This window comes from Thermobia domestica, chromosome 16, assembly GCF_964235325.1.
Source record: "Thermobia domestica chromosome 16, izTheDome1.hap1.1, whole genome shotgun sequence".
NCBI lineage: Eukaryota > Metazoa > Arthropoda > Insecta > Zygentoma > Lepismatidae > Thermobia > Thermobia domestica.
Window position 1 is genome coordinate 83,886,919 of NC_137469.1, and position 27,378 is coordinate 83,914,296.

General features: G+C 36.7%; 1 protein-coding gene across 5 annotated transcripts in view; it reads right to left on the minus strand.

The window, feature by feature from the left end:
* LOC145673208 (arylsulfatase I-like) overlaps window positions 1-27,378 on the minus strand; it is a 58,364-nt gene that overhangs the window by 25,570 nt on the left and 5,416 nt on the right. For 3 of the 5 annotated variants that reach the window (XM_081742688.1, XM_081742687.1, XM_081742689.1), the window contains exons 2-3: window positions 16,192-16,308; window positions 2,062-2,221 (exon numbers count right to left, since the gene is read on the minus strand). In XM_081742688.1, the coding sequence (XP_081598814.1) occupies window positions 2,062-2,221; window positions 16,192-16,290 (259 nt within the window). In that variant the 5' untranslated portion in view covers window positions 16,291-16,308. Of the gene's footprint in view, window positions 1-2,061; window positions 2,222-14,797; window positions 14,982-16,191; window positions 16,309-27,378 lie in introns of those variants that run through there. The other 2 variants (XM_081742691.1, XM_081742690.1) reach the window with 2 other exon arrangements.

Here is a 27,378-nt window from a genome sequence, read left to right on the forward strand (position 1 = left end):
CTGTGTGTGCCCACCAAAGCTCAGTTAGGGTTGACCGCGATTGAACCACGAACCCCATCTACCAGAATTGGAACCTCTACACTGACCATCGCGGTCCCCATTACTGTTATATACACTGTTTATATGCGTGTCGGTGTCCTGCCCAAAGGCAGTCTGTAGCTCATTTGCGTAGCAGATCTAGATGGGATTACTAGAGTAGAGACAGAGTGAGTATTGTGTACGGTAGCTGAATTGACGTTTTACCTTGAGAGCTATTTTTCACGTCACCTTTAGCGACGTTGAAAAAATACTGTGATGTGGAAACGAATATCGGTCGACACGTTATGTATTTTAATGGGATGAGAACTTTGTCAACTTGTCGCAACATTCACTCATTAAAAGCTAATTTCTTACTGAAGGTTTGACAACAGTGCATCATGCTCTCATTAGTTCACAAGAAATGTCCACTGCCGTGTGTTGAACAGAAGGCTGATAGAGTTAACCTAAAGTAAATGCAGAAGCTTGAGTTTTTTTGAGTTTTACGTCTCACGGTTATGCCGGTTAGGCTAAAGGAGACGGTGATGATGAGTAATGAATGAAATGGTGGAATGAAGAAAGTGGGAGGAAACGGGAGAACCCCGAGAAAACCCACGCACACGGTGTTTGTCCACCACAAAGTTCACTTGGCGGGGGCTGGGATCGAACCCGGGACCCCAAGCACCAGAGGTGAACGCTCTACCACTGAGCCACCGCGGCCCCTAAAATAAATGCAGAAGCTATACGCCAGTAAAAAGATCCAATAACTATTTTGTTTTCACAATTTGTATTCAAATTACATATATTCACTACATTTGTATCGTGTAGAAGAATGTTATAAAAAATCAGTAAATTTTATTTCATGCAGATCCACTTTCTTGGTGACATCTTGAATGACAATTAATTGCGAATATTGCAAATAGAAAATCGGTTTGCTGTATTCTTAATACTGAATATTTACTCAACACAACAATATTCACTGTTGATTGGGTACCATATTTACTCCAGTGCTCTAAATTGATAAGGTGATTTATACTAAATATACTAGTTACTTTTCCATGTTGTGCATTCGAATTTAATCAAGGTGCACATTGCGCTGAGCTACTCCAAAAGTAAAAATACCTCTCTTTAAAGTGTGCACACCATTTTCTACTGTTGAATTCCTCAAAACCTGCATTCACATTCCGTTGCTTGAAGTGGTTTCAACATCATTCAAACTTTCAAAGCAAACAACGTTAAATTTAAAAGTGCTTAATTTTATCGACTTGACGTTCCATCTAGGAACTCTTCAAATAATAATAATAACACTGGCGCAAATCCCGGAAGGATGAAGGGGACATGTCCCCTCCAATCTTTGAACTGGGGGGACTGTCTCCTCAATAATCCGATCTAAAGTGTGTTTTTTTGGGGGAGAAATGTGATGATTTGTGTCCGATTGCCACCAAGAAAAGTGAGATGAAATTGATGTCCCCACAGAATGAGCTTTAAATCTGCCCGCCTGCAAAGTTGAAGACAGCATTGTTTTTCAACTTCATAAATATTTTGAACATCGCTTTAAAAAAATATGGGAACGGTCTTACCCATGCTCCCCAATGTTGAAGACAGATTTGCGCCGCTGAATAATAATAATAATAATAATAATAATAATAATAATAATAATAATAATAATAATAATAATAATAATAATAATAATAATAATAATAATAATAAAGTAAACAAAGAATATTAACATGAAGGGGTATCAATTGGTTCTACGATCACAACCTGGAATCCATGTTTACAACCTTATAGAATCAATAGTTTTAAATTGACAAATTGCCTGTACAGTTTAACACTCCTCTTAAAAGCATACGTTACTTTTAAAGTCAAAAACTCAGCTTTCAAAATAAATTAAAAAGCTATAGTAAAATTTTTACCAAAAAAAAAAAAAAAAATCAAAATTATAAGCGTGAAGTATAATGGCTGAGTAAATAAAGTCGATAACAGGCAGCTATCGCAAGTAGATAAGCGTGAATCGTTTGATTTTTATTATTAGAATAATCTTACCTGTATGGATCGGATGCTTTCCTGATAATAAAGCACTTCTAGACGGACTGCATATTGGTGCTACATAGTACTTGTTAAGAATCACCCCGCTGTATGCCAAAGCATCGATATTAGGTGTTGGAACTTGATTTGATCCGTGGAAGCTTACATCATTCCAACCCTAAAATTCCAAATCTTAGGTGAAGAAAATAAATAAAACTTGACTAACTATAAAGTCCCTCTGATAATCGTTTAAAATTATTACCATGGTCAAGCAAGCAACTAATTTCCCACCCTCTTTTCACTGGAAATGACTTAAATAAGAATAGTAAAATTGCACATAGATCACACCACTAAATTGTAAATAATATTTAGAAAATGATATCTTTATATATTAATATACAGTATAAGATGGTCCAACTGTCTTGTCACCTTCTGTAACAGTGTTGGAAACGTAAACCTCTACGGTTTGTATTAGCGGTGTTTTTACAAGGAATCCTGTATCTTTTTCAATTGCCTGACGCAAGCTCCTCCAGTTTGGAAGACTGATTGCAAATGTATGGACACATGCAGTGATCCGGACTTCTTCCCCCGGAAATATCGACTTTTATGTAAGTGTAGTCTAATATTAGAGGTGGTTTTACAAATTTGAATATAATATAATTCTCATATTGAATTTGAACCTCCCTCCAAAGTTTTGGACCCCTCTCCAAACAAATTCATGCGTACGTGCCTGTGCACATGAATATATAGTGTATGGAGAATGTGTGATATAAGTCCACTACACGATTCGGCAGACTAGCCCCTTCTAAGAGGACATTAACTACTGCGTCGGGAATATTAACTATTTCTGCCATGACCAAAGTATGACGAATTGAGGATACATATACTGATACTAGTCCCTAGATCGCCATCTTATTCGCCACTCCGATTGGATCATGGTGTTGATAGAGGGAAAGGCAGGAGAGAAAACAGGAAGAGGAACACCAAGGATAGAATATGTAGATGCAGTTACGAAGAAGAGACTTTATAAAACAGCTCTCCCAAGGGAGAGAAAAGTTAAAATTTCCACGTTCCACCAACCTATGGTTGAGGTGAACAAGAAGTCCGTAGATACTAAACAAGTGATTTTTCGATATCTATCTTTCTGTTCGTTCATTCGTCCTGATATCCACTCGCATGGAGGCCACACCATTCAACGTATCTGAACCAAATTTTAAATTTAAGACTTTAATGAGATTCTTAAGAGGAGTGTTTTCGAATTTTCGTCCTATCCCCAAAATAAGAGTAGTTTACTGAAGGGTAAAAATAAATAATCGTAATTTTCTTGAAAACGGCTCTAATGATTTTGTTTATTTTTCATAAATCAATATTTCATTAACAACCCTATAACATGATATAAGCCGTTTCTCTGATAAAATTCAAAGGGAGTAGTTTAGTCTTAAGGTGAGTTTTTCTCAAAAGAATCTGGCACATTTATATTCCATAAATAAGTGTTTTCTTATCAAACCTACAATATGGTATAAATTACTATTTATTTACAAAATCATAAGGGGTAGTTTATTAATAGGGGTGAATTTTTCTGTGATGATTTTCTCAAAAACAACTCACTCGATTTTGATCATATTTCATAAATAAATATTTCGTCAACAACTTGTATAAATTACTTTTCACTAAATAATTCACAAGGGGCAGTTTTTACTCTTGGGATGATTTTCTCAAACGATTTTCTCAAAAATGTCTCACACAATTTTGTTTATATTTCACACATAATTGTACAGTGCAATTAACAAGTCTTCAATATGGTATAATCATTTTTCGTTTAAAATATCTGAAGAGGTAGTTTGTTCGTGGGGTGTTTCCTTCGATACATTTTTTTTTCGAAAACGACTAGGGTCTATTATAATTTTGTTTATATTTCTTAAAATAAATGTTTCTGTAATAACTACAGCATGATATGATTCAATTTGATTTAAGAACTGAAAGCAAAAGAGTTTAGTGTGGTGGCCCGAATCCTTTATTAATGCATGTAATTTTTACGAATGCCCATAGCATCATATTACTTTCTTCAATATAAGTAATTTCTTGAAAAATGTAACATTTTCAATGTCTCCAACTTAATATATGTAACATATTATACTTTCAAAAATCAAAGTTCGTATAGTGAATGAAGAAATACTGATGATTAGAATTCGCCAAATACTGATGATTAGAATAGGAGGGTGAGTTCGCCAATAGTCGACCGCTTAAAAAAAATCTTACTTCTGAATACTTATAAAACGTGATGATTTCATAATATTTGACAAAAGTGAATTATTTGCTTCATTTGGGTTCTTTTGTACCATACGATGTGTTAACTGCTCACTTTTAAAAATTTTCAGACATAAAAATGCGTTTTACGAAAACTTATCAAAATTTCCACTTGTCGACCATCGTCATTCAGTAGTCGACCGTATTCATGCTATTAGCCAACCGCGTGCAATTTCTATCATTTCTATCGCTTAGAAGTAATTGATTGCGTTAGATGATGTTTAGAAATTGTATTATTCGTGACATCTGAACTTGACAAAACGATGATACAGATTTTATCTAATTTTCCCTAAGTTTTCCTCCTTAGTGGTTATAAATTAAAGGATTAGGCTATTAGGGTTTGATACATAGCTACTTTATTTGGAATAATGGATTTGATTATTAAATGGTTCTTCCACGTGAAACAACGTTATCTTATCACTTATTATAGCTTTACAAATTCTAAACAAAGTACGACCCTAGTAACAAGAAAACTTTCGGCCAGTTGGTGCATGCTTGGCTTTTGGCTTTCTACGCTTGCACTTGAAACGTATGCTTTCATACAATCTGCCTTTTGCTGTACTTGCAAGCGATGTTTTAGAACCTTCGCAAACTGTCATACTATCAATGGACGTTCATTGACTATTGACTTGACTTAACTTGTAAAACGCTTGCGTCAAGTTTGAATGGAACACTGAATGCAAGGTTGCCTCCATGTAACTTCGTAACTGGAATCCAGCTTGCGGCATTCTTGCACGTTTTCCAATCAAGCTGGATGCCAGCTTGGCCGACTTGTAATTCAAGCTTACAGCAAGCGGTTTCTAAGTTATCTCTACTACTAGGGGAGTCACTAATAATTTTTTAAAAAATCCTACGTGTTCACGTTTCCCCCTGTGAAATAGATTTCTCTCCCGTGTTAGGTTTCTCTCCTGTGTTACTTGAGCACACCGAGTTATCATCTTATATATGATAAGGTTTCTCTTCTGAGTTACTTTAGCACATTGAGTTATCTTGTCATGTAATAACAATAAGTTCCTCACTGTTTGTTCAAATAATGTATATGGTACACTCTGCACATAGGAACAGCTTATCTGCGAGATCTTTCCATGCATAGCCAGCGGTACATCGAAAATGGAACCATTTATCCCATTCATCGCAACCCACTAGTTTATCCTCACTTTCCAAGGCAAAATCATTAATTATCACTCCACATCCTCTGCATATGGCTCCATCGCCATAGTAAATTAAATCATCTTTATTGTGATGTTTTACAACAGCAGTTGTTCTACAGTTCTTCTTCGATCTTTTCTTAGGATTTTCCGTCTTCGTGCTCTTTTTTGCCTTTCTTTAATCTCTGTTGCGTTTCTTTTCCTCCTCTAGTTTTTTCTGTTTTGTTTTGCAGTCGGTACTTGGCGATATTATTCTAAGCTAATTGCAAACGGTATCTTCTCTACTTTCCTCTTAGGTTTTTTGACTGGACTCTTGGGCCAAAACAGATGCTTTTTAAAAGTTGCCGTTATCTCTCTCTCTCTCTCTCTCTCTCTCTCTCTCTCTATATATATATATATATATATATATATATATATATATATATATATATATATATATATATATATATATATATATATTGACAACCCAGTCACTCTGTGCCTAATTTGGGGATGCTAATTGAGTGATACTGAGCACCTTCCACTCACCCACCATCTAGGATGAGTGGGTATGATCTCATATACATGTGCGAGAGGTTAACTTAATTTCCACATACCAATTGGGGATTAATTCTGGTAATAAAACATTTACTTCAATCATTCAATAACAATTATATTTCTCTTAGATAAAAATTGTGAATGTAAGTGTTGTGATGTAATTACGGATAATCGGAAACTTTGCCAGTCGAGTATCGCCGATCGAGTGTTGAGCATTTGAGCCCTGAATAGGAGTAACACATATCTTATCTCTTCAGATGACGCTCGCTGTTGACCTAGGTGTTGTATCTAGTATCGCCAGGTTGATACTTCTTATGAATGGTTGCTGTAGTAGAGCATTGAGTTTGGTTTACTCCCAAATGCTAAAGACGACTCGACGATCTCCGTAGATAGAATATTGAATTCTAAGTTGACTGTCGGTTGACTGTCAGTTGACTGTCGAAGACTGATCTGTATTCACTGATCAAAGACTGATCATGTAAACTCCTCGAAGACTGATCACCAAAACTGATCTTAATGACTGATCCTAAGGACTGATCCTCTAGACTGATCTCAGAGACTGATCCAAGACTGCTCTCAATGACTGATCTGTAGAATCATCCAAGACTCCTCCTGAAGACCTCTCGTCTCCTGGTTTTGTTCAACCTGGTCCTTCTAGAATTTTCTCCTGTCGTCTGCTCGACAGCACTTGTGACCTCCTTTCACTTGGAAGAACGAATTCTTTCGTTGTGTCAAGACTCAAAAACTGCAACTCTCGACACACTCCGATTTCCCGATTCTAAGCAATTTCCTCATATCCGTGAATGTGTGAAATGTTCACAAAAGCTTACAATCTCTCTTTTCATAATTTACAGAATTTGACCTATGCAAGAATTGACGCATTGTATGCATTGCTTTCCTGCATTGGCAGACTCTCAATGAAACATTTTATTTACATCATTTCGCTGACCATTGAATAATAACTTTTCCTCAGCTTGCATTAAACTTAACTCGTAACCATTATTCACCTTCACCTTATTATTTTATAAAACGCGATCTTCGCAAAATAAATAAACATTAATTGATAAAATAAAATTATTATACATAATCTTTCGATTTAAAAACGGATACTGCCACAATATATATATATATATATATATATATATATATATATATATATATATATATATATATATATATATATATATATATATTGGTCTGATAATTTTAGGTGTTGCGATATTCTTCTGATTTGATTCACTTGGTCCAGGAACAACTCGCTTTCAATGTCCTTTGTTTCTCGGTATGCTTCTGGTATATAAGCCAGAGCTTCAGTAGAATGTTCTTTGGGAGAATAAGTATATTGCTGAATATCCTTCATAGGTTCAGTTCATTCAGTGGAGTTGTGATGTGTTACCTTTCTTCTCATTTGATGGCACAAATTCTGGAATAGAAGCTTCCTTTCTCAGAATAATTAAAGGCCTCTCTGATTCTGTTGTTGAAGCAGACAAACAACTGATTCTTCGTTTGGCACAATACTGATTTCCTCTTTCTTCTGTACTGCAATGGTGGCTGATTCCTCAGGTTTCGTTGGTAGAATAGGTGCTATATTCACTGTTTTCAGTTGTTACACTTGGATTGGCTTCAGCAGTCAATGACTGGAGAAGTTCATTTAGTAAACCCTGACTAACAGTAAGAGTAGATTGAGGTAAGTATTCATTGTAATCATCAAATACAGGGATTTCACCAACTACAACTTCGTCATCTACTGGTAAGCTGGCATTTCTATCATCAGTTTGTAGTGTTTCGTCCATCGGCTCATCTGCTGGAAGTTTCAAAACTTCAAGGCCTGTGTTGAAGTCAACTGCAGCTTTTTGAAATTCACCCTTGTACACAGTAATAACATTTCTTGCAGTAAGATCATCTTCTTCACTAACGTTTAGCTGAGTGGAAGTACTCTTTGTTTTTGCATACACTCTTAATGCATTTTGTGTTGTCAACGGCGTCCGGATTGAAATGATACAGTCCACATTTGCGAAATACATTATTGTTGACGGTGTAGCTGCTGTTGCTAGGACTTCTGCAATAAGTGGTGCAAACTGAACTCTTGTAACAGAAGATAAATTATGTTACGTTAGATAGCTGCGGACAACGAATTTCCAATTTGTTTTTAACGCCTTGAAGACGGATACTTCGCATGGTTGCAAGAGGGTACAGGGCATACAATATGGACTCGTTGTTGTCACAAAATTTGTTTACTTCATAATTTAAGTGAGTTTTGTGACCGTCGATGAAAAGTATTACAGGCTTAGGTACATCGTAATCTAATAGCCATTTATTGAAACCGTTGGCGACCCACTCAAAGAATGTCTCGCTAATCATCCAGCCAGATTCGGATCGTTCTACCACAATCGAAGAGGGAATATTGGACACAATGCGACTTATGCAGAGTCGTTTTGACGTATGATTAGAGTCATACTAAAGGCCTGACTACTGCAGGGAACGCATGTTAGTCGAACGCTTTAGTATTGCACTAATCACGCGTCAGAACGATTCTGCATAAGGCCCAATATCTCTAAGTACTCGCGACTTGTATGGATAAACAATCGTTGGAGCAACTGTTTCTCTCGAAGCACTAAACGTCCCTAGAAAAGTAAGCGTTAACTTTTCCTTATCTTGAACCTCATAAATATTCTTCCAGCCCTTTGATCCCAAAATTTTCCCGGATGATGGGCAGAATTGAAAAGAAGATTCATACGCGTTAAAAATTCTACGTGGATCTTCTAGAATGAAAAGATTGTTCGTACTGGTGAGGTAAGTCTTAAGATCATGGCACGCGTGCTAGCCATTATATCAGCTAGGAGGGCTTCTTGTTCTTGTGTTAAAAAAAAATTGGTTCCACATTGAAATGGATTGTCAGAAAAAGAAACTTTCAACTAATGTTACTGAACAAAATCTAGTCAGCAAAATACAAAACACAGTATGAAACAGTGTGGTCGACAGCTGGCAAGAAATATTCCAATAGTCGACCAACATGAGGAACAGGCGATCGATTTTTAGAATATGTCACGAAATCGAAAATTTTATACATGCATGTTGAAAAACAGGCCTTAATACCAAACAAGGAATAATTTGAAGCAATTTGGCGCACTCTCAAATAATCCAATAATCGACCACCCTTGGTCGACAATTGGTTTGTATGGGAAAGGAAAAATGCCAAATTTCGATCACATTTTAACGCGTATTTTTTCATTTAATACTTTCTAGTTATTGACAAATTATGCTGGTACAGCTTCTAGACTAACTTAGTTATGTAACTAAAACATTTCTTACCTCACGTACTATCTATATCCTCAGAAAAATGAAAAACATCAAGAACACAAGATTCTCATTACACGCTGTCGTAAAGTGCGCACTTTAGTCGTAATTCAACAGATACGTCGAAACATATTGGTCGAAGACGACCAGCTAAACAAGAGAGAGTTAAACAATGAATGTCATTGGTAGTATATGATGCAAGCTTTATCAATAATAATATTTCGCTCCAAAAGACCATCAGATATATTTTATATAGACAATAGTAAACAAAAATGGTCGACTATTGGATGGAGGTCGACTAGTGGCGAACTCACCCTATGTCATTATGATAAAATGAAATCTTGAAGTTCAAATGCGCGATTGATTTCTAGGCTAAAAGAAGCAAAAACATGTTCAGTTCATAGAGGCATTTTTAGAGACTATTATCTCCTTACATTAAATTTATAGTATATGAAAATTGTATACAAAATTATAATTTTGAGTAATTCTTTTGATGAATTTTTAACGCAACGCCATCATTAAGGATTCGGCGATAACGTCTTTCGACGCTACTAAGTGTCGTATACGACACACAAAATTAGCATTATTTGTCCTGATAAGAGCGATAACATGGCACATACGGCACGTGTATTTTGCTTCTCTTCCTTGTTGCCAAAGTAGGCACTGCATTTGATAGAAGCATGACAATTGAAGAACGCTTTACGTTGGTCCTAGGTAGTGTTTTTGGAGAACCGAAAAATGGCACGATTACGTAAATATTCTACTTCTCTTTCTTTGAGGCGTTATTTTTTGAATGCATGTTGATTTACTTTGTTAAAGCCTTGGGGATAAATACGCATTATATTATTTTGCTTTTCTATTGTGTGGGGGAAAATGGAGATATCTTGTTTTATCAAGTGTCGTATTCGACACTATAAAATCAATTATTACCAAAGATGACTATTCATAATTAGTGTTGCCACGAGACGAGACAAGATCCTTTTAGACGAGACACAAGACAAGACAGACTACTTGTCCCGTCTCGTGTCTCGAAAATGAAAACGCTAGTGGGAATAGCCAGGATTGAAATTGCCAGTGGTCATATAGATTGCAAAAGGAAAATCCCCTTTGTGAGAAAACATGTTGAAAAGGCTTCATAGAAAAGTGTCCTCTGTCTATTGAATGAAACAATCGTGATACATGAGCTTCCAGGAATATCATCCTTAATGTCTTGTCCCCAATTCCCTTTGCTGTAAACTGAGGAATTCTCATTTTTTTCATTTCTGGCTGAAATGATGACAAACAAAATCAAAGACAGGAAAGATTTTTACAAGGTCAAGAAACCGAACTACCACCACCATCTATTCAATTTGAAAACTGGATAAGGTCTACACTCATTACAGGCTGTAGTTGAAAGTTCTGGCTGAGATGGCGGAAGAGAACAGAACAGATACACTTGTCTTTATTCTCTGGTGGCGGTATTCTTTTTGCTATATGAACCGAAATTAACCGAAAACGACAATTGAAGTATGTCATCTTGCAACTAAAATTTTGTCCTCTCTTTCTCTCTCTCTCTCACACACACATACATACACATAAAAACACACTTTTACCATTTTACCAATCGCTCGCTTATTATACAGCAGTCATGTTGTAAAATTCACCTCTTCGTTTGAAAGGCGGGCGAAGGACAAAGAAAGCAAAGATATTATCGACGAACCCTTCAAATTGTTTGCTTTCAGCAAATTTATGATACTAACAATAACACTTAAAGTGAAGAGGTTTTACAGGAGGACCTTCCTTTTGTTACGCGGAAATGTTTGATCTGACCAGAGTGCGAAATTGCCCTCTGCTTCCATGTTGAGAGGAGGGGAATACTTCCCTTTCTTAGTGAATAATATTCATTAGGACCTGAATTGTCTTCAGAAATGGTTTCTTACAGAGAGTAAAGAACATTTGGTATAATATTCATGGAACTCCGTTGAAAACAGAAAATATCATGAGAATGATCAAAATTCGAACATTGAAGAACATAATTAACAGAAAAGAAATAGGATAGTCAAACCATAATTTTAAACCTGCTATAAAATGTATATCCTATATTTTTACTAATTCCTTACTCCCATGAAAGTATCCTGGGGAGGATATTCTCTCCAATTTTTTCAGACTGAAATCCTTTTATCCCGTACGATTTCGCCCCCTGACACAATACGAAAAAATAAATGCTGTTAAAATCCATACACATGACCCTTCCTGGACTCAACCCGGGCCCGCTCGGCTTGGTATGAAGATGTACGTTGTATGATTGTGAATAGATCACGACAATATAAGAAACTTTAATCCAAAATGGCCACCCAAAAATCAACTTTTTTTTAGACCACTAGCTAATCTGGGTGTACTGTCATGAGTTTGTTCCACAAACGGGGCAACCACCATATAGTGGCACCCCGCGGTTATGGGAACAGATTTGTACCATGGAGGTGAAGACTGGCCCCAAGCACTCTTTGGTCAGATGTGTCGTTCAGCTCCCATTACTATAGCACTTTAAGTAGAGTTTACTGTGCAGTAACATATACAATTTCAATCAAATAGTTTCCATTACTCAATAAAATTATTTGGTTCCGAGCTTTAAAAAAAATAATAATAATTGCAACAAATCTAAACATGCTAAAATGGAAAGTAGTTTTTGGATTGGTATGGAAACCTAAAGGCTGGAATATATGAAATCAAAGTGTACACACATATCTATATCTCTATTTATCTATATATCTTTCCATCTCTCTCTCTTTCTCTCTCTCTCTCTCTCTCTCTCTCTCTCTCTCTCTATATATATATATATATATATATATATATATATATATATATATATATATATATGTGTGTGTGTGTGTGTGTGTGTGTGTGTGTGTGTGTGTGTGTGTGTGTATGCAGACACTATAAAGCAAGTGAGCTGATAGTATACGATACTGTCGGGGATGGTGACACTTTTACATCGAACTTTGCTTGTCGTGTAAACATTATTTGACATTAGTGTCTTCATCTTCGACGTACCTATGAGCAATTTACTGTATATTTGTGTATTGAAACTGGTGAAACAATTTTCAATGTTTCAGAATGTAAAAAAAAAAACCAAAAAAAAAAAAAAAACGCCAGGGTCGAGAAGCCTCAGACAACTAACAGCAGAAATATATTATCTTGTGAACTATTTGTCCTTGCCTTGTGAGCTTATTTGAATTTATTTTTAAAACCTTTAGGCAACTTTAGCCCACCCCGAATGGATGATGATGGGAAAATTAGTGGAATGAAGAAAGTGGTAGGATACTAGACACCTTCGAGAAAACACACACATTCGAAAAATGAAATCTTTAAGTTTTACGTCCCACGTTATGCCGGTTAGGCTAAAGGAGACCGTGATGATGAGTAATGAATGAAATGGTGGAATGAAGAAAGTGGGAGGAAACGGGAGAACCCCGAGAAAACCCACGCACACGGTGTTTGTCCACCACAAAGTTCACTTGGCGGGGGCTGGGATCGAACCCGAGACCCCAAGCACCAGAGGTGAACGCTCTACCACTGAGCTACCGCGGCCCCCACACACTTTCGATGTTTGTCCACTACAAAGCTCACATGGCACTAACCGAGATCGAACCGACTACCACATACACCGGAGGTGAAGGTTTTACGGTGTAGCTACCATGACATTTCTTGTCTTGTGTGTTCTGGGTAATACTTGTAACTTAGATGTATCTTGATAAGCATGGTGCAGCCTGCTACATTTTACTTTCGTTCCCATGGTATGCTGCTATATTTTTTACGAGACAAGACGAGACAAACGAGACGAGACGAGACAAGACGGGACAGAACCTCTCGAGACGAGACACGAGACGGGACGAGCACATTTTTTCGAGACGAGATGCGAGACGAGACATGCTTTGCTCGAGACGAGACGAGACAGTCTGAAGTCTCGTCTCGTCTCGTGGCAACACTATTATTTATAATCTAGAGACATCTCATGTTTTCAATCTCTTCCCATGAGTTTTATATATTGTGAACGTGTTTTAGGTATTAACATATTATTGTATTACATAGATGTATTAGGTGTGCAATACACATAGGCGTAAGTAATGGGGAGGCAATGGGGACAGACGACTACTAGAACACTATTTCTCACTTCTTATTGGTAGAGTTCCAATATGTCCTATATGACACATATGATTGTCACTACTCTGTGCAAAAAAAAAAAAAAAGAAAAAAAGAAAAAGAAAAGAAAAGAAAAAAGTAATTTCTCTTACTCTTTGTATGTATGGAACGAAATCATTACGAAAAAATAAAATTTACAAGACAAAGCTATTTCGTTCTACTAGTGCCACTGAAGAGATCATTAGGGTTTGCAATGCTATTCTGTGAATTGCTTACCTGCATTACGCAACAAAACTAAATTTAACATTAGATTATTCATTTCTTGAAGACAATTAAATGTGCCTAAATTCTTCCTAAAAGAATCTACTGGCACTATTGCTTATATAATCTTCAAAGACAACAGTATATCCCTTTCCCTAAAATACTTCTGAAAATCGACGAAACTAAAAACAAAAGATATTGTTTATTATGCTGTTTATTCAAAAATCTCAGGATTCTTCGTTCTAGTGTTCAAAGCTAAAGTTTTAGAAGCATTTATTCATTTGATTGTCAAATGAGCCCGACAGGAAATGCACTCAAGAAGCATAAGCGATATTAAACTATGGTTAGGCAAATATATTTTGTAAGATTACAATTTTTGTTCTCGTCCTTAATTTGATTTTTCCCTAAAAAGTAAAGCACATTATATATATTTGTACGAGTTAATCCGAACTCATCCGATCGGAATCAAACTTTGTACGGTGATAGACCTTGACTTGCTATATAAACCTGTAAAATATTATGTTGTACAGACTTCCGGTTCCCGAGTGATGAGCGATCATATTTTTGAAAATAAAAGCCCTAGACACCAAACTCATCTTATCGAGATCTGAAATAAAGTGATAAACATTTTTTTTTTTTTTTTTTTTTTTGGGAGTACGCGTAGTTCCCTCGTATATGGGATTTTATGTTTCATGGTTTTTGCCTTTAGGCTAAATGAGATGATCCAAATAAATTATGATAATGTTGAAAGGTTAAAAAATGAATAGTGAAAGGGCAATAGTTAACAGCCACGAAAGGGTAATGGCCATGAGGAGAATTCAAACCCGCGACATACAAGTTCTCACAGCTAGTCTAATACAGCAATTTCCAACTAAATGCTGTATGAGATCACATTTTACTGCTTCCTTTCTCAGTAAACCATACAGAGAGGAGAAGGAACAGTTAGGGAAACTGCAAACAAATAGGTTCACAAACAACTTATAAAGAAATCTGATGGCTTAACTAGAACATCTGTAGCACAGTCGATGGTTTTACAGGCACACTACTCATGAACCCATGAATACGCGTACACAACGAACACTTACTTTTTACATTCTTGTACCTCATCTCCTCCCATGCTTGTTTTATTGTTTTTTTCTGTACACTTTCCTTAAATACACTTGCTCCGACTATCACACACACACAATTTGGTCTGTTTGAAACTCCAAGATTTCTGTAATCTTGCGTAATCATCGTCTGCTCGTTTCAACACACGCCTTCATTCTACTCCACCTTACATATTAAGGTGATCACCTAACACAGCACTAACAACGCCCAGGGCTGCATATGTTTCTACAGTGTTACCAGCTCACACAACTTAGGTGTTGGTAACTACAAGTGTTCTATCATTTACACACGAATCAGCAGTTTCTAAGTTAATCAATATGCTTAACTTAGAAGAAAAAGGCATAATACGCATATGCGAGAGGATTCGTAGTTCCTGGTAATTGTATGTATAAGAAGGGAAATCTTATAAAATCGATATATCAGTCTGTCTGTCGACACGTATCAGAGCCAAAACGGTAAAAGATGTGGGAAAAACGGTTTTCGGAATCGACTATTAGGGGCCCTAGAAATAATATTTATTCGTATGGCTTTGAGTTTTGCAATATTGTCTTCTTAATTTGTCATGTATGGAACGGGCCCAGACCCGTAACTAACGGCCCCGCAAACCTTGCCGTGCGGGAGAGCCCACAGGCTCCGGGATTCCCATAAGAGTAAGAGAAAGGTGGAAAGAGGGGGCCCAAGAATTAGAAATACAACTTTGTTAGGGGGCCCAAATACATGTATTAATGCTTGCCTTCCCAGAAAAAATCAAAGTTACGGCGCTGTTGTTCGGTTTCAACACTCATCGACAGTGAAATAAACAATAATAAATAGATATCGAGTAGCAATTTTTTGGTGTGGGTTCAGCATAGCAAGAATAAATTCCGATTTCGAATGTATTCATTTACTGCAACCGAAAGTTGTAGAAACCAAGGACCACTTGCAGTTTCAATATTAAACTTCATATAGCCAAAATAGTGAGAGATAACGAGAAATGATATTTTAATGGGAATTTAGGATACCACGAATAGATTCCTTCCAAGATCTTATTCTTCTACTAAAACCGGAAGTAGTAAAACTATTAGAACTTCCGGTTTTAATATTATATGTTCTATATTTATTACTTCCGGTTTCACTATTGAATCCGTACGGTTTGGAAGTCTACCATGCTTTCACAATGTCAAACAAAACTCATTTTTTTTTTTTTTTTAAATTTTAATTCAAGGATTCCTCATATATTCTGTTCTTCCCGTAATTTTCTTTGATTTTACTTTTGCTTATATTTCTTTTTGATATACAGTATCAAAAATACATATGAAATACTAGTGGTATGTTCTTTTTACTAATTAATGATTGAATTAACTTAAAGTGATCAATATCAGTTATTACTTACCAAGTCATCAGCCAAAATAAATATTATGTGAGGTTTGTCTTGTGCTGTCACTCTATGTGTAAGTAGAAAGACAACTGTGAATGTGGCGATAGCAAGCATTACTCCCGTTAGAACGACCTAAAATTAAAAGCAAATTTAGCATCATTTCTGTCAATATTACAGATGGTGATAAGAAAAATGGAAACACCTGTAGTTGGCAACACGTCAGATGTATGGGTTGGCAGTGGTGTCGTGGCGCCCGCAGCGCCGGACCGCTGGTGGTGGTGTGTTAGGTCGGTCTCCATACTACGTCACGCGCAGTGGAACAGCAGTGTCCAGTGGCTGCAGCAGACGGAGGTAGTGTAAAATGAGAGACCTCTCAGATTTTCAAAGAGGGCAAATTGTTGGTGCGCGGTTATGTGGAGTGAGTGTGACGGCAGTGGCTACCGTGTTAGGTGTGTCGTGTGGGACAGTGTCGAAGGTGATGACGGCCTACACAACACACGGGAAAAACACATCGGTGAAGCGAAACAGTGGGCGGAAGAAATCATGAGTGACAGGTCACGCCGGGTATTAAAGCGCATTGTCACGCAGAACCGTCGTGCCACTGCGGAGCAAGTGACGGAGGAACTCAATCAGCACTTCCCCCACCCTGTTTCGACAATCACAATCCGCCGCGAATTACATGACATGAACTTCCGGGGTCGTGTTGCATGGGCCAAACTACTCATCAGGGACCATAACGCTTTCGCACGCCGCAAATGGTGCCGCGACCATGCAACTTTGACCGTTGAGGACTGGAAACGTGTGATATGGTCGGATGAGTCATCCTTCACCCTATTCCCAACCACGGGCCGTGTTTATGTGTAGAGAACGCCCAAAGAAGCTTATGATCTGCAGTGTCTCCGCCCAACTGTGAAACATGGCGGTGGCTCGGTGATGCTGTGGGCCGCAATATCATGGTTTTCATTGGGTCCTGTGGTTACACTTAGCGGACGAATCACTGCCAACGATTATGTAGCAATTTTAGGAGACCACTTGCATCCTATGGTCCTGATGTTGTTCCCGGACAATGATGCCATCTTCCAGGATGATAATGCACCCATTCACACATCTGGCGTTGTTGCAGCGTGGTTTGAGGAAGATCGGGATGAAGTTCAACACCTCCCCTGGCCCGCCCAATCCCCAGATCTCAACATAATTAAACATCTGTGGTCCGTCTTGGAAACACGACTCCGGCGACGATTTTAACCTCCATCCTCTCTCACAGAACTGGCCGATGCCCTGCACGAGGAATGGTGTAAAATTCCACTTGCTACCATTCACGACCTCTATGCCTCCATCCCACGTCGCATCAAGGCTGTTCTGAAGACGAAAGGTGGCCCGACACCATATTAATCTGGTAAGTTGCAATTTCGTTCAGGTGTTTCCATTTTTCTGATCACCATCAGTACATCTTCCATTCATAAAAGATTATATTACACACAATCAAGAAGTGTTGAAATCTTAAAATTTTGGACAAAACACCAACCAAACAAGTGTTTCTAATACCAATGTAGTTGACAGCAACGGCTCTAGAATTCCACATAGAGAAATCATATCGACAATGGCGGCGAAACCAGGTTTGCAACCTCCCCACAAAATTACCCCTCGGCTTTTTGGATTTCCGTGGTTTTCACTTTGAAGACATTCTTTAAATTCTAGTGTGAGATACAAATACTACAGGACAAATAAGAAAAATTGGTTTTGACCTCACACTGACATTTATTAATAATATAATTAGTCATGTTGGTTTATATTATAAACATATTGGGAAAGAGGTGGTGATTCACTGAGTCACTTCCTGGATGTATCACAACTTTAATAAGTTTTAATATTATAGCGATGAGACGTTAAACTTAAGTGAGTTCATCAGGGCTTAAAGTTCTTAACATATTTCAGATTCTGCCGAGAATCGAATTCAAGATGTATATTTCAAGGTGAAAAATCACATACCTATCCTAAAAAACTTGTGTTTCAGCACATAAGGAAGATTTGCTTTTGGTAACTTCCAATACCTTGGACTCAATTGCAGTTTATTTTAGTATAAACCATTGCTTAATTTATCACAGAATTGGTCATAATATTTGTCACATCATCTCCGACATTCTCTATAAATGTATTGATTTTTTCACTTATTTGTGAGCTCCTCCGTGGCTAAGCGGTTAGCGTACGCGCCTATGGCGTGGGAGACCCGGGTTCGATTCCCGGCGGGAGCTCATGTGGTTCGGATTCCACGTTAATCAGTAGGTCCACGTCTCATATAGCCTCGCTGCTGAACGGGACGTAAAACTCAAAATCAATCAATCACTTATTTGTGTGATAAAATATGAACTCATTCGTGGTTAAATGGTTGTTATGAGCGCCCTTTTCGTGAGAGTCACGAGTTCGATTTCTGGTGGGAGCTCATGTAGTTTGGATCCCATGTTAGTACGTAGGACCACGTTTTACATAACCTCACTTCTGCAAGAAATTCTAAACTCTCATCAACAAAACAACCATTGTCTTCTAATCCAAGCATCGAAAACCAGTATTAAACGAATCGAGTTACGGGCTTCAGAGATTGAGTACATGTAAATTAAGACTCAAGAACTCTGATAGAGACTTCCTCTGATTTGTCTTTTATTATAATTTGCTTACTAACAGTGTCTTATTTATGGGGGGGGGCTTCGTGGCTTAAGTCCCTCCCAGAAATCTTACTTACTATAGTAAAGTATATGAAATATCTTGCAGAATTTTCACATTTTCAGGCAAAGCCCCCCCCCCGAAAGTTAGCAAAGCCCCCCGAAACAAAATCGTAAATACGCCACTGCTTACTAATAACGTTCCTGACAGAACTGAAAAAGGCTATTTAATAGTGAGACAATTTCTTGACAAGAAACTTCAATAGTTAGTTAGTTGAATGATCAGTTTCATCGCCTATGGCATGGAAATCAAGGGTTTCATTCTCTGTCAGAATACACATTATTTACAATCTATATCAAATAATAGGTTCATGTGAACATCTTAACTGGTCACTGATTAACGCCTAAACTTTCTGCACGTATATGCCCACGTTTCATCCTGGGTAAGAATATTTGTCGTGGATACACAAACCCGAGCAGTAGATTGGGTTTCACATTAAACAACAATTTACTTGCACTGAATCTCTGAAGCCCGTAACTCGATTCGTTTAATACTAAGTTTTCGAAGGTTGGATTTAACGATTTAGAAGTAGACAATGCTTGGTTTGTTGATGAGAGTTTAGAACTTCTCGCAGAAGCAAACTATATGTATATGTATATGTATATGTATATGTATATGTATATGTATATGTATATGTATATGTATATGTATATGTATATGTACATGTATATGTATATGTATATGTATATGTATATGTATATGTATATGTATATGTATATGTATATGTATAAGATTAAAATTGAACTACAAATTAAACTAAAATATGTCTCAGTCGTTTAAAAGCTTATTTTTTCCATTATTACTTTTCACAGAACAATATGATTTTATTTAAATACATTTTCTACTTACATGTTTCATATAATACATTTTTAGATAAATAAACTATTTTTTTTTTTTTTAAATTAACTTCATAAAGCAAATATAGCTACAAAGTTTAACAATAGAAAGTTGTCATAAACAACAAAAGATTTTATGATTTCAGACACCCTTTGTGATTAAGTGTGTTTTTCCATTTGCCAGTTGACTAGTCTATCTACAGCACCTTCCTATCGCTCGCTTGTTACAACTTAGAGCAATGGAACATAGAAAGTAAAGTTTATTAATTCCTGCTATAGACGATTCTTTTGTCATGAAGCAGTTATTTCTTGACGTCATTATAAAATAGTTTTTCCCCCTGACATTCAATCAACTGTTAATGTCCTGTTCCTTTACCATACTCCCGTCCCCCCAAAGAAACTTTCGTTAGTCGTTGGGGGAATTTCACCCACTGTCCTTGGGTTTTATCATTTTTGTATTTTACACACACAATTTACCATTCGACTACTATATTACTACTGAGCGCTTTTATCTTCTTGATAATTTATGCAGAAAGACTGGAGTGAAGTGTGCACTTCGCGTTTTTTGAAATTATTTTCAAAAGTTTATTCCAATAGATAAAAATCTATGTTATGATATTGTTATTACAATACTGCACTATCGTGTCTAATACTATAATCTCATGGCAGAAAAAGAATGTTCAAGTGTTAAATTGGGATGATACCAGGATTTGAATTTTTTTTTTATTATTCATACAGGGCTATGCATTGTATTAAATTGTGAAATATAAAGAAAATATAATGTAGATACATCAGTCTGAAACAATTAAACAAATAAAGGTAGTTGCATAAATGCAATTATGGATTTTAGTTTAATACTAGCGTCAATTACCCGCTGCGCTGGGTTAAATTAAGAAAAAAGTAGAAATATGTTCCGTTAGTCAGTCATCTTATACTATTACTAAAGCGCTCGTTGATATCGGTCATTTTCGATAATTTTTATATATCTCCTCCCCTTCCCATGTTGCAAGGCACGTCATCGGAAGTGTCGTTGTTCATCTCAGCGACCCCGAAAACTATGAATTCGACACTGATTTCGATCATTTTTATATAGCCTATATATATATCTCTCTCTCCCCTCTTCCTCCCCAAGTTGTGGAGCTGAATTTGGATTTAAATGACAACAGATGTGTCACTGTTCATCTTAGCGACCCCGAAAACATGGATTCGACACTAATATCGGTCATTTTCGATCATTTTTAAATGTCTCTCTCCTCCCCCACGTTAAGTTACACCATCAAAGTGATATGACAAAAACCACCTCGGGTTTAAACTTCATCTAGGTGGTAAATTTGATCGAGATCGGTTCAATGGTTCAAGAGTTATTAAGTTTCATTTATTTTTACATATCTGTTCCTTCTATCCCTCTCCCCAAAATTCTACCTTTAAAGTGAAATGTTAAAATGCATCTCAGGCCCGAACCTCGTCTACGTTAAAAATTTGATCAAGATGATCGTTTGGTTCAAGAGTTATTACGTTTTATTTATTTTTAATTCCTTCCCCCTCACGTAAGTTATATCGTAAAAGTGAATAGATAAATACCATCCCTTATCTATGTTGAAAATTTGATCGAGATCGTTTGGGTGGTTCAAGAGTGATGAAGTCACAAAGACAGTCACTTTCATTTTTATTTTTTTACATATACCTCCCCCTCCCCGTCCCCTACGTTGCATCATCAAAGTGAAATGACGAACACATCCCAGGCCCGAACCTTATCTATGTTGAAAGATTGATCGAGATCGGTCAGGTGGTTCAAGAGTTATTAAGTTTTATTCATTTTCATATATTTCCCCTCCCCTAAGATCCATGATTGAAATGATAAGAAACTTCCCAGGTTCAAACTTCATCTATGTTGAAAATTTGATTGAGATCAATCGGGTGGTTCAAGAGTTATTAAGTCACGAACATAGTCACTTATATATATATCCCCTTATGTTGCTCCGTCAAAGTGAAATGATAAAAGACATGCCAGGTCCGAGCCTTATCTATGTTGAAAGTTTGATCGAGATCGAGATCGGTCGTTTGGTTCAAGAGTTATTAAGTTCTATTTATTTTTTTTTTAATAATTTCCCACCCCCTAAGCCCTACCGTAAAAATGAATAGCTAAAAACACTCCCAGACCAGAACCGCATCTACGTCAAAAATTTGATCGAGATTCGTCGGGCGGTTCAAGAGATTAAGAGTCACATACATAGTCACTTTCAATTTTATGATATAGATTAGTCTAACTCAGAAAAGCAAAGGAGCAAAAAGCAAACGTACCAAAATTTATTTGTTTTCATCGCTGCAAGTGGGATTGTTATTAAGTGCGAAGTGACTAAATATACATAAATAAAAGCTGCTGAACTTCCAATAAGGAATGCTGTTGTTATAATAATCGTACCCCCTTTCAGTCGTCGGATACTATTAATTTAAAATGCGTAGGAATATTTTAACATCTTGAAATATTAGCATTATTCTTGCATTTTAAATATTCCAATTTCTCTTCCTGACAAAAGTTCGAATTGTCATGAAATTTAGTTTTGAACAATTTTTGGTCTAATTTAAAAATAACTTATTTTGTTTAGTTTAACGTCCCACATATATGCACCGAGGTTAAAGAAAAAGGTGATAATGAAATGGAAGATAACGCTAGAATGAGGAAAGTGGGAGGAAACGAGAAAACTTCGAGAACACCCACGCTCATGGTATTTGTTCACCAAGAAGTCCAGGGATCTATGCACCAGAGGTAGAAGTAACAAACACTTCATTATATATTTTATAAAGAATCATAATTTGAAAGATTCTTCTCATCTTGTTTGTATATTTATTTTGAATACTAGTTTACAGAGTTACTTGATGAAGTACTTTGCAGAAAAAAATTACAAAAGTCTTATGCGCAACAAAAGTTATTCAGGTTTAGGTTTATTTCTGCTAGGTTGAAATACTGACATTGGAAGTAAACGTGGATTTTACTTTGTTTCCTGAAATATAGTTCTTTATCAACCTCCTATGCAAAGCACGGATAGGATGAATCAAAAGTTGTGTCAGAAAACAAATGTTTTCAAATATTCTTGCTTTTACCCTGGTGATTTTAATAGGGTTTTCATAAATTACTCAATAGTCTGTGCTCCAAGGTATCTTTTAAGGACACTGTAAGTGGCAGTGATATATTTAGCAAGTCGCATGAAACAGAAAGTTAATCGTTGTAGTCTACTTGTAGTTACGATATTTTCTTTACTTTCATCATTTATTTAATCATTCCAGATTTAAAATATAAATAATGTATCACTTTTGTGACTTAAAATTACTGTAATTTTCTGTATCGTAGCTATTTTCTTTGTCTACAACGAAATTATCATATTCATAATGCAATTTAATGTCCACTCCTGATTGTGGCCAAAATGCAGGATAAGAGAGCAAGATCTAAAGGGAATCCGTAAGGATCTAGGGTAATTTTTTCAGACTCCGGCTATCCCACTTTTTTGTGACCAGAACTGAATCGAACCAGAGACCTGTTCCACTGGAGATGAGAACTGAACTATTGAGCCACCGTACTCTATTTGAATATTGCGATATAACGTTATATATATATATATACCGTATGTATGCAGTATGTTCTAAGACAAGCATGTCAAACTCAGCATTTCAAGGGGCCAGATAGTCATTAGTGTACAGATTGATTGATTGATTGATTTTGAGTTTTACGTCCCGTTCAGCAGCGAGGCTATATGAGTCGTGGACCTACTGATTAACGTGGAATCCGAACAACATGAGCTCCCGCCGGGAATCGAACCCGGGTCTCCCACGCCAAAGGCGCGTACCATTAGTGTACAGAATTGCGGGCTCGCACAAAGAAAATAAAAGCCATTTTCATACTTAATGATGTATTAGAAAATTAGTAAATATCATAAAATCTTATCTAATATTGAAGTTCTTTAAAAAAAATGGAAGTAACATAAGGAAATCCAGGTAGTAGCTGGCTACCCATTGTTACTTTCCCGACTCCCGGCATTTTTTTCCTACAACTAGCTTTCGGATGTCTGGTGTCATGCTGGTTGCACTAACGATTTTCAGAACAAAGGTCATATGAATATTTGTTAACTTAATTCTCGCTGACTTGTTCCTTTTCGTAAGTGAGAAAATTTGTTTACACTGATATATATTATCAACATGGAAATCACTTACGATGAAAATTTGCTGTTTTTGGGAATCGCATAGCCAAGCGTTTGCAAAATTCAGGGACACTAACTTCACTGAAATTTTGTTTTAGAAATGAGTCGCACTGAATGTTTATTAATTCCATCTCTAAATGTGCTGGCATTTCCTGAACGTGGTTGAAAAGGGGCCAGGAAATAGGGAGAACTCATCTTTGGTAGATCTGATATTGCAGACACCTTTCCTCTAATTCAGTCTTCGAATACTGAAACTTCTCCGCTAGCATTTTCTACAAAACAGGCTCCCTTGAACTCGTTTTGTATTAGCACAAGTTGGAAGTGTGTCAAACCTTCCTTTCTGTTTCTCCTAGTCGAATGTTTTCACCTGATCATTTATGTTCTTAATACTGTAATTATATTGTTTCTTGTAGTTTCAAATTCAAATTTAATAATTATTTCGTAATATCAACCCAAAAAAGAAAGATCTTGAAACCACAAAGAATTCGATAGTAACCTTTGATTTTGTTTCTCTGGTATTTTGTTCTTTAATTTTCAAAAAGTAGCGAATTTCGTCCCTTAATTTCCAGAACCTTTTCGGAATCGTGGAGCATGATAGCTACCTCACCTCTCTGTGATAGGGAAGCCCAGAATATATGCTTCCTAAATCTTCCAAGAAAACACAAAATTGTCGCTAGTTTAAGCATAAGATCTTATGATTTGTTTTAAAGAGATAGTTTGTGAAAAAGATTTCATAACATTTTCAATGTTGGTCACTTTTGGACATAACAATTTTGTAAATAAGTACACTATACACTGTATATTTTGATTAATTTCTTGAAGTGAGCCGAGGCCCGCAGAAAAATGAAGCAAGGGCCATGAGTATGACATGCCTGTTGTAAGAGAAGAACGGAAGTTGCGGTGGCTCAGTGGTAGAGTATTCATCTCTAGTGTGTGAGATCCCCAGTTCGAATCAGATGCACCAAGCAGGCCTTGTGGTGGACAAAACGTCCTGTGTGTGGGATTTTTCGGAGTTCTCCCGTTTCCACTCAACTTTCTTCCTACCATCATTTCATTCATTCTATTCTCATAATCTCCATTAGCCTACATGGTATAATCATGGGACTGAAAAATTTTCGCCAGCCTACTTAACTGATTGAAGAGAGATGATCTATAAACTCGCGAAGTTGTATTAAACAAGAGCCAAATCCCGAAACACCAACTATCTACAAGTACAACTGAACTTTTTCTAAAATACTTACATAATTATCTGTTGAGTATCTCTGTGTATACATGTTCACATTCTCTTTAACACAAGCACTTAACAACTATGAACATTTAGGAACATAGAGATATTGAATAAAAATGTCAATTAGAAACGTTTTACACTGCGGTTCTTTTATGTGTATAATGCTGCTATTTTTAGAACATGAACAAAGAAAATCCGTGTTTTGAGTCATCTTTCGTTCCTTGTTCTTTCTGAACCTGCTGCTGTTACAAACAGGTGCGTATGAAGTTTTCAGCCTGTCATTGTGTCAACTACCTGAAAGATATGAAGATACACTCAACTGCTCAGTTTTTCAACTTGGTGTGTGTGTGTGTGTTAAGTGTTAGGAAATAACTAGACCTACAGTTCATTCACTCCTATATGCGTGCAATTAACTACTGTTGTTACATTACTTCTTAAGTCATAGAGTACAACAACCAGTCGATGATTTAAATACATCTTCTTAATGTATATTTAAGCAGAGTCAAAAGTCCCTTGCTATAGGCCAACTATTGAAAATATGAAAAAAATGATAAGAGAGCATTTTGATTGCCAAGTGTGGGTTGTCAATCTAAAATGGTGGAATTTTCGTAATCGGACCAACCGTTTAAGCTCGACGCTGGTATAGCATCCAATAATAAAGAAAAATGCAACGTTGCTACGTCAGTGGAGGACAAGATGGAATGAAATAATCTGGAGCGTGAAATACCCTGGGCCAAGGAGAATAGAAAGGGGAGCAAATTAAAGAACACAAGAGTAGACCTATTTGCAGGACCCACGATAGTGGCGTCATCGCCATAAGGGGGGAGGGGTAGGAAAGAGGGATAGGTGCTGATTGCCACGGCTGCTGACTGCAACAGCCAATTATTGGTGCGGATTGCTACGACTGTCGCTGATTGCAAATATGAAGGTGCTGACTGCCACGAGCCTGGGAGAAACTGTATTTGGAAAGAGAGGAATTAATCCCTCATACTAAATTTATGATTATTAATTAATTTAGTAGGGATTAATTTAGTAATCATCACAGCAAATCTATATGGCATCCTATAAGTTACAAAGTTGCTCACTAAGTGGAACGACATACACTTGGATGCTTATAAAGGGCTTGGGTCTTTTCGGTTAAATGTACAATTTGCACATTTCATTGTTTATATTAATTATTTTATTGTATTATTTAATGGATATGATGGTCTGAAGCCAGCTGACAAGGGAAGTTCGGGAGAAAGCACTCGCATGCAGAGAAATAAGCATGTCATTTGAAGGACCAATTCATGCTGATTACAACAGGTAATAAAACTCCTGTACGTTGAGAACTGATCGAGATATTCAGCTTGGAAGTTTACATGAGAAAATGAGTGGATGCACGTTTCAACGCGTTAAGTGTTCTCTTCCATGGCGAAGCCTGATGGTTTGAACTTGCTATTGCTTGATCACTGGGGTCTATTCACAGACAAATTGCCCATTACAAGTTGCATGACGGATGGCAAAGACATTAATGGTTGAGAAGATACCAAAGAATTGCATACGACTTGTGCAACCACTTGATGTGTTTTGATTCCGGTCAATCAAAGATTATGGCGCGAGATTTGTACATAGTATGAAACTTCTTCATCCGGACGTTATAATGTACCAACGAAACAATCAAATAAAGTTCGTGTCCATACGAATCACTTCCGATCACCGCGTTACATTGGATTGTTTCAGTTTGCGTTCTACAAGGCAGGTTACGAACAAATTATAGGCCTATAACTTTTGAATCACTTGTCGAATTTGCTTTTTGCTTTGGTTCTGCGAACTGTTTCCTTGACGGGTGCAATGCAATTGCACATATAAAATGGACGGACTCAGGGTAAAAGGGAACAAGTCATTTTTATTCATTTTTCAGGAGAGCCAAAAAAACTAATTGGAGCATAGTAAAAACACCTAAAGAAATAATGTTAAAATCTGAAATTTTTACAATAAATTTCGTTGTAAATACTTTGAAGTTACGAATTTTAATTTTACTCTTACCAACATTATTAACGATATTATGTAATATTAAGTGACTTATTCCCTTCAGTTCAATTACATATTGATATAGTAAAAAAGGAACAAGTCATCATCATATTCAATTAAAATTACATTATTTCTAATAGAACACTACAGAGCTGTCGCGTTATACTACATAAACGTTTACATCAGTGGCGTAGCACAGTTTTGCGGGGCCCCC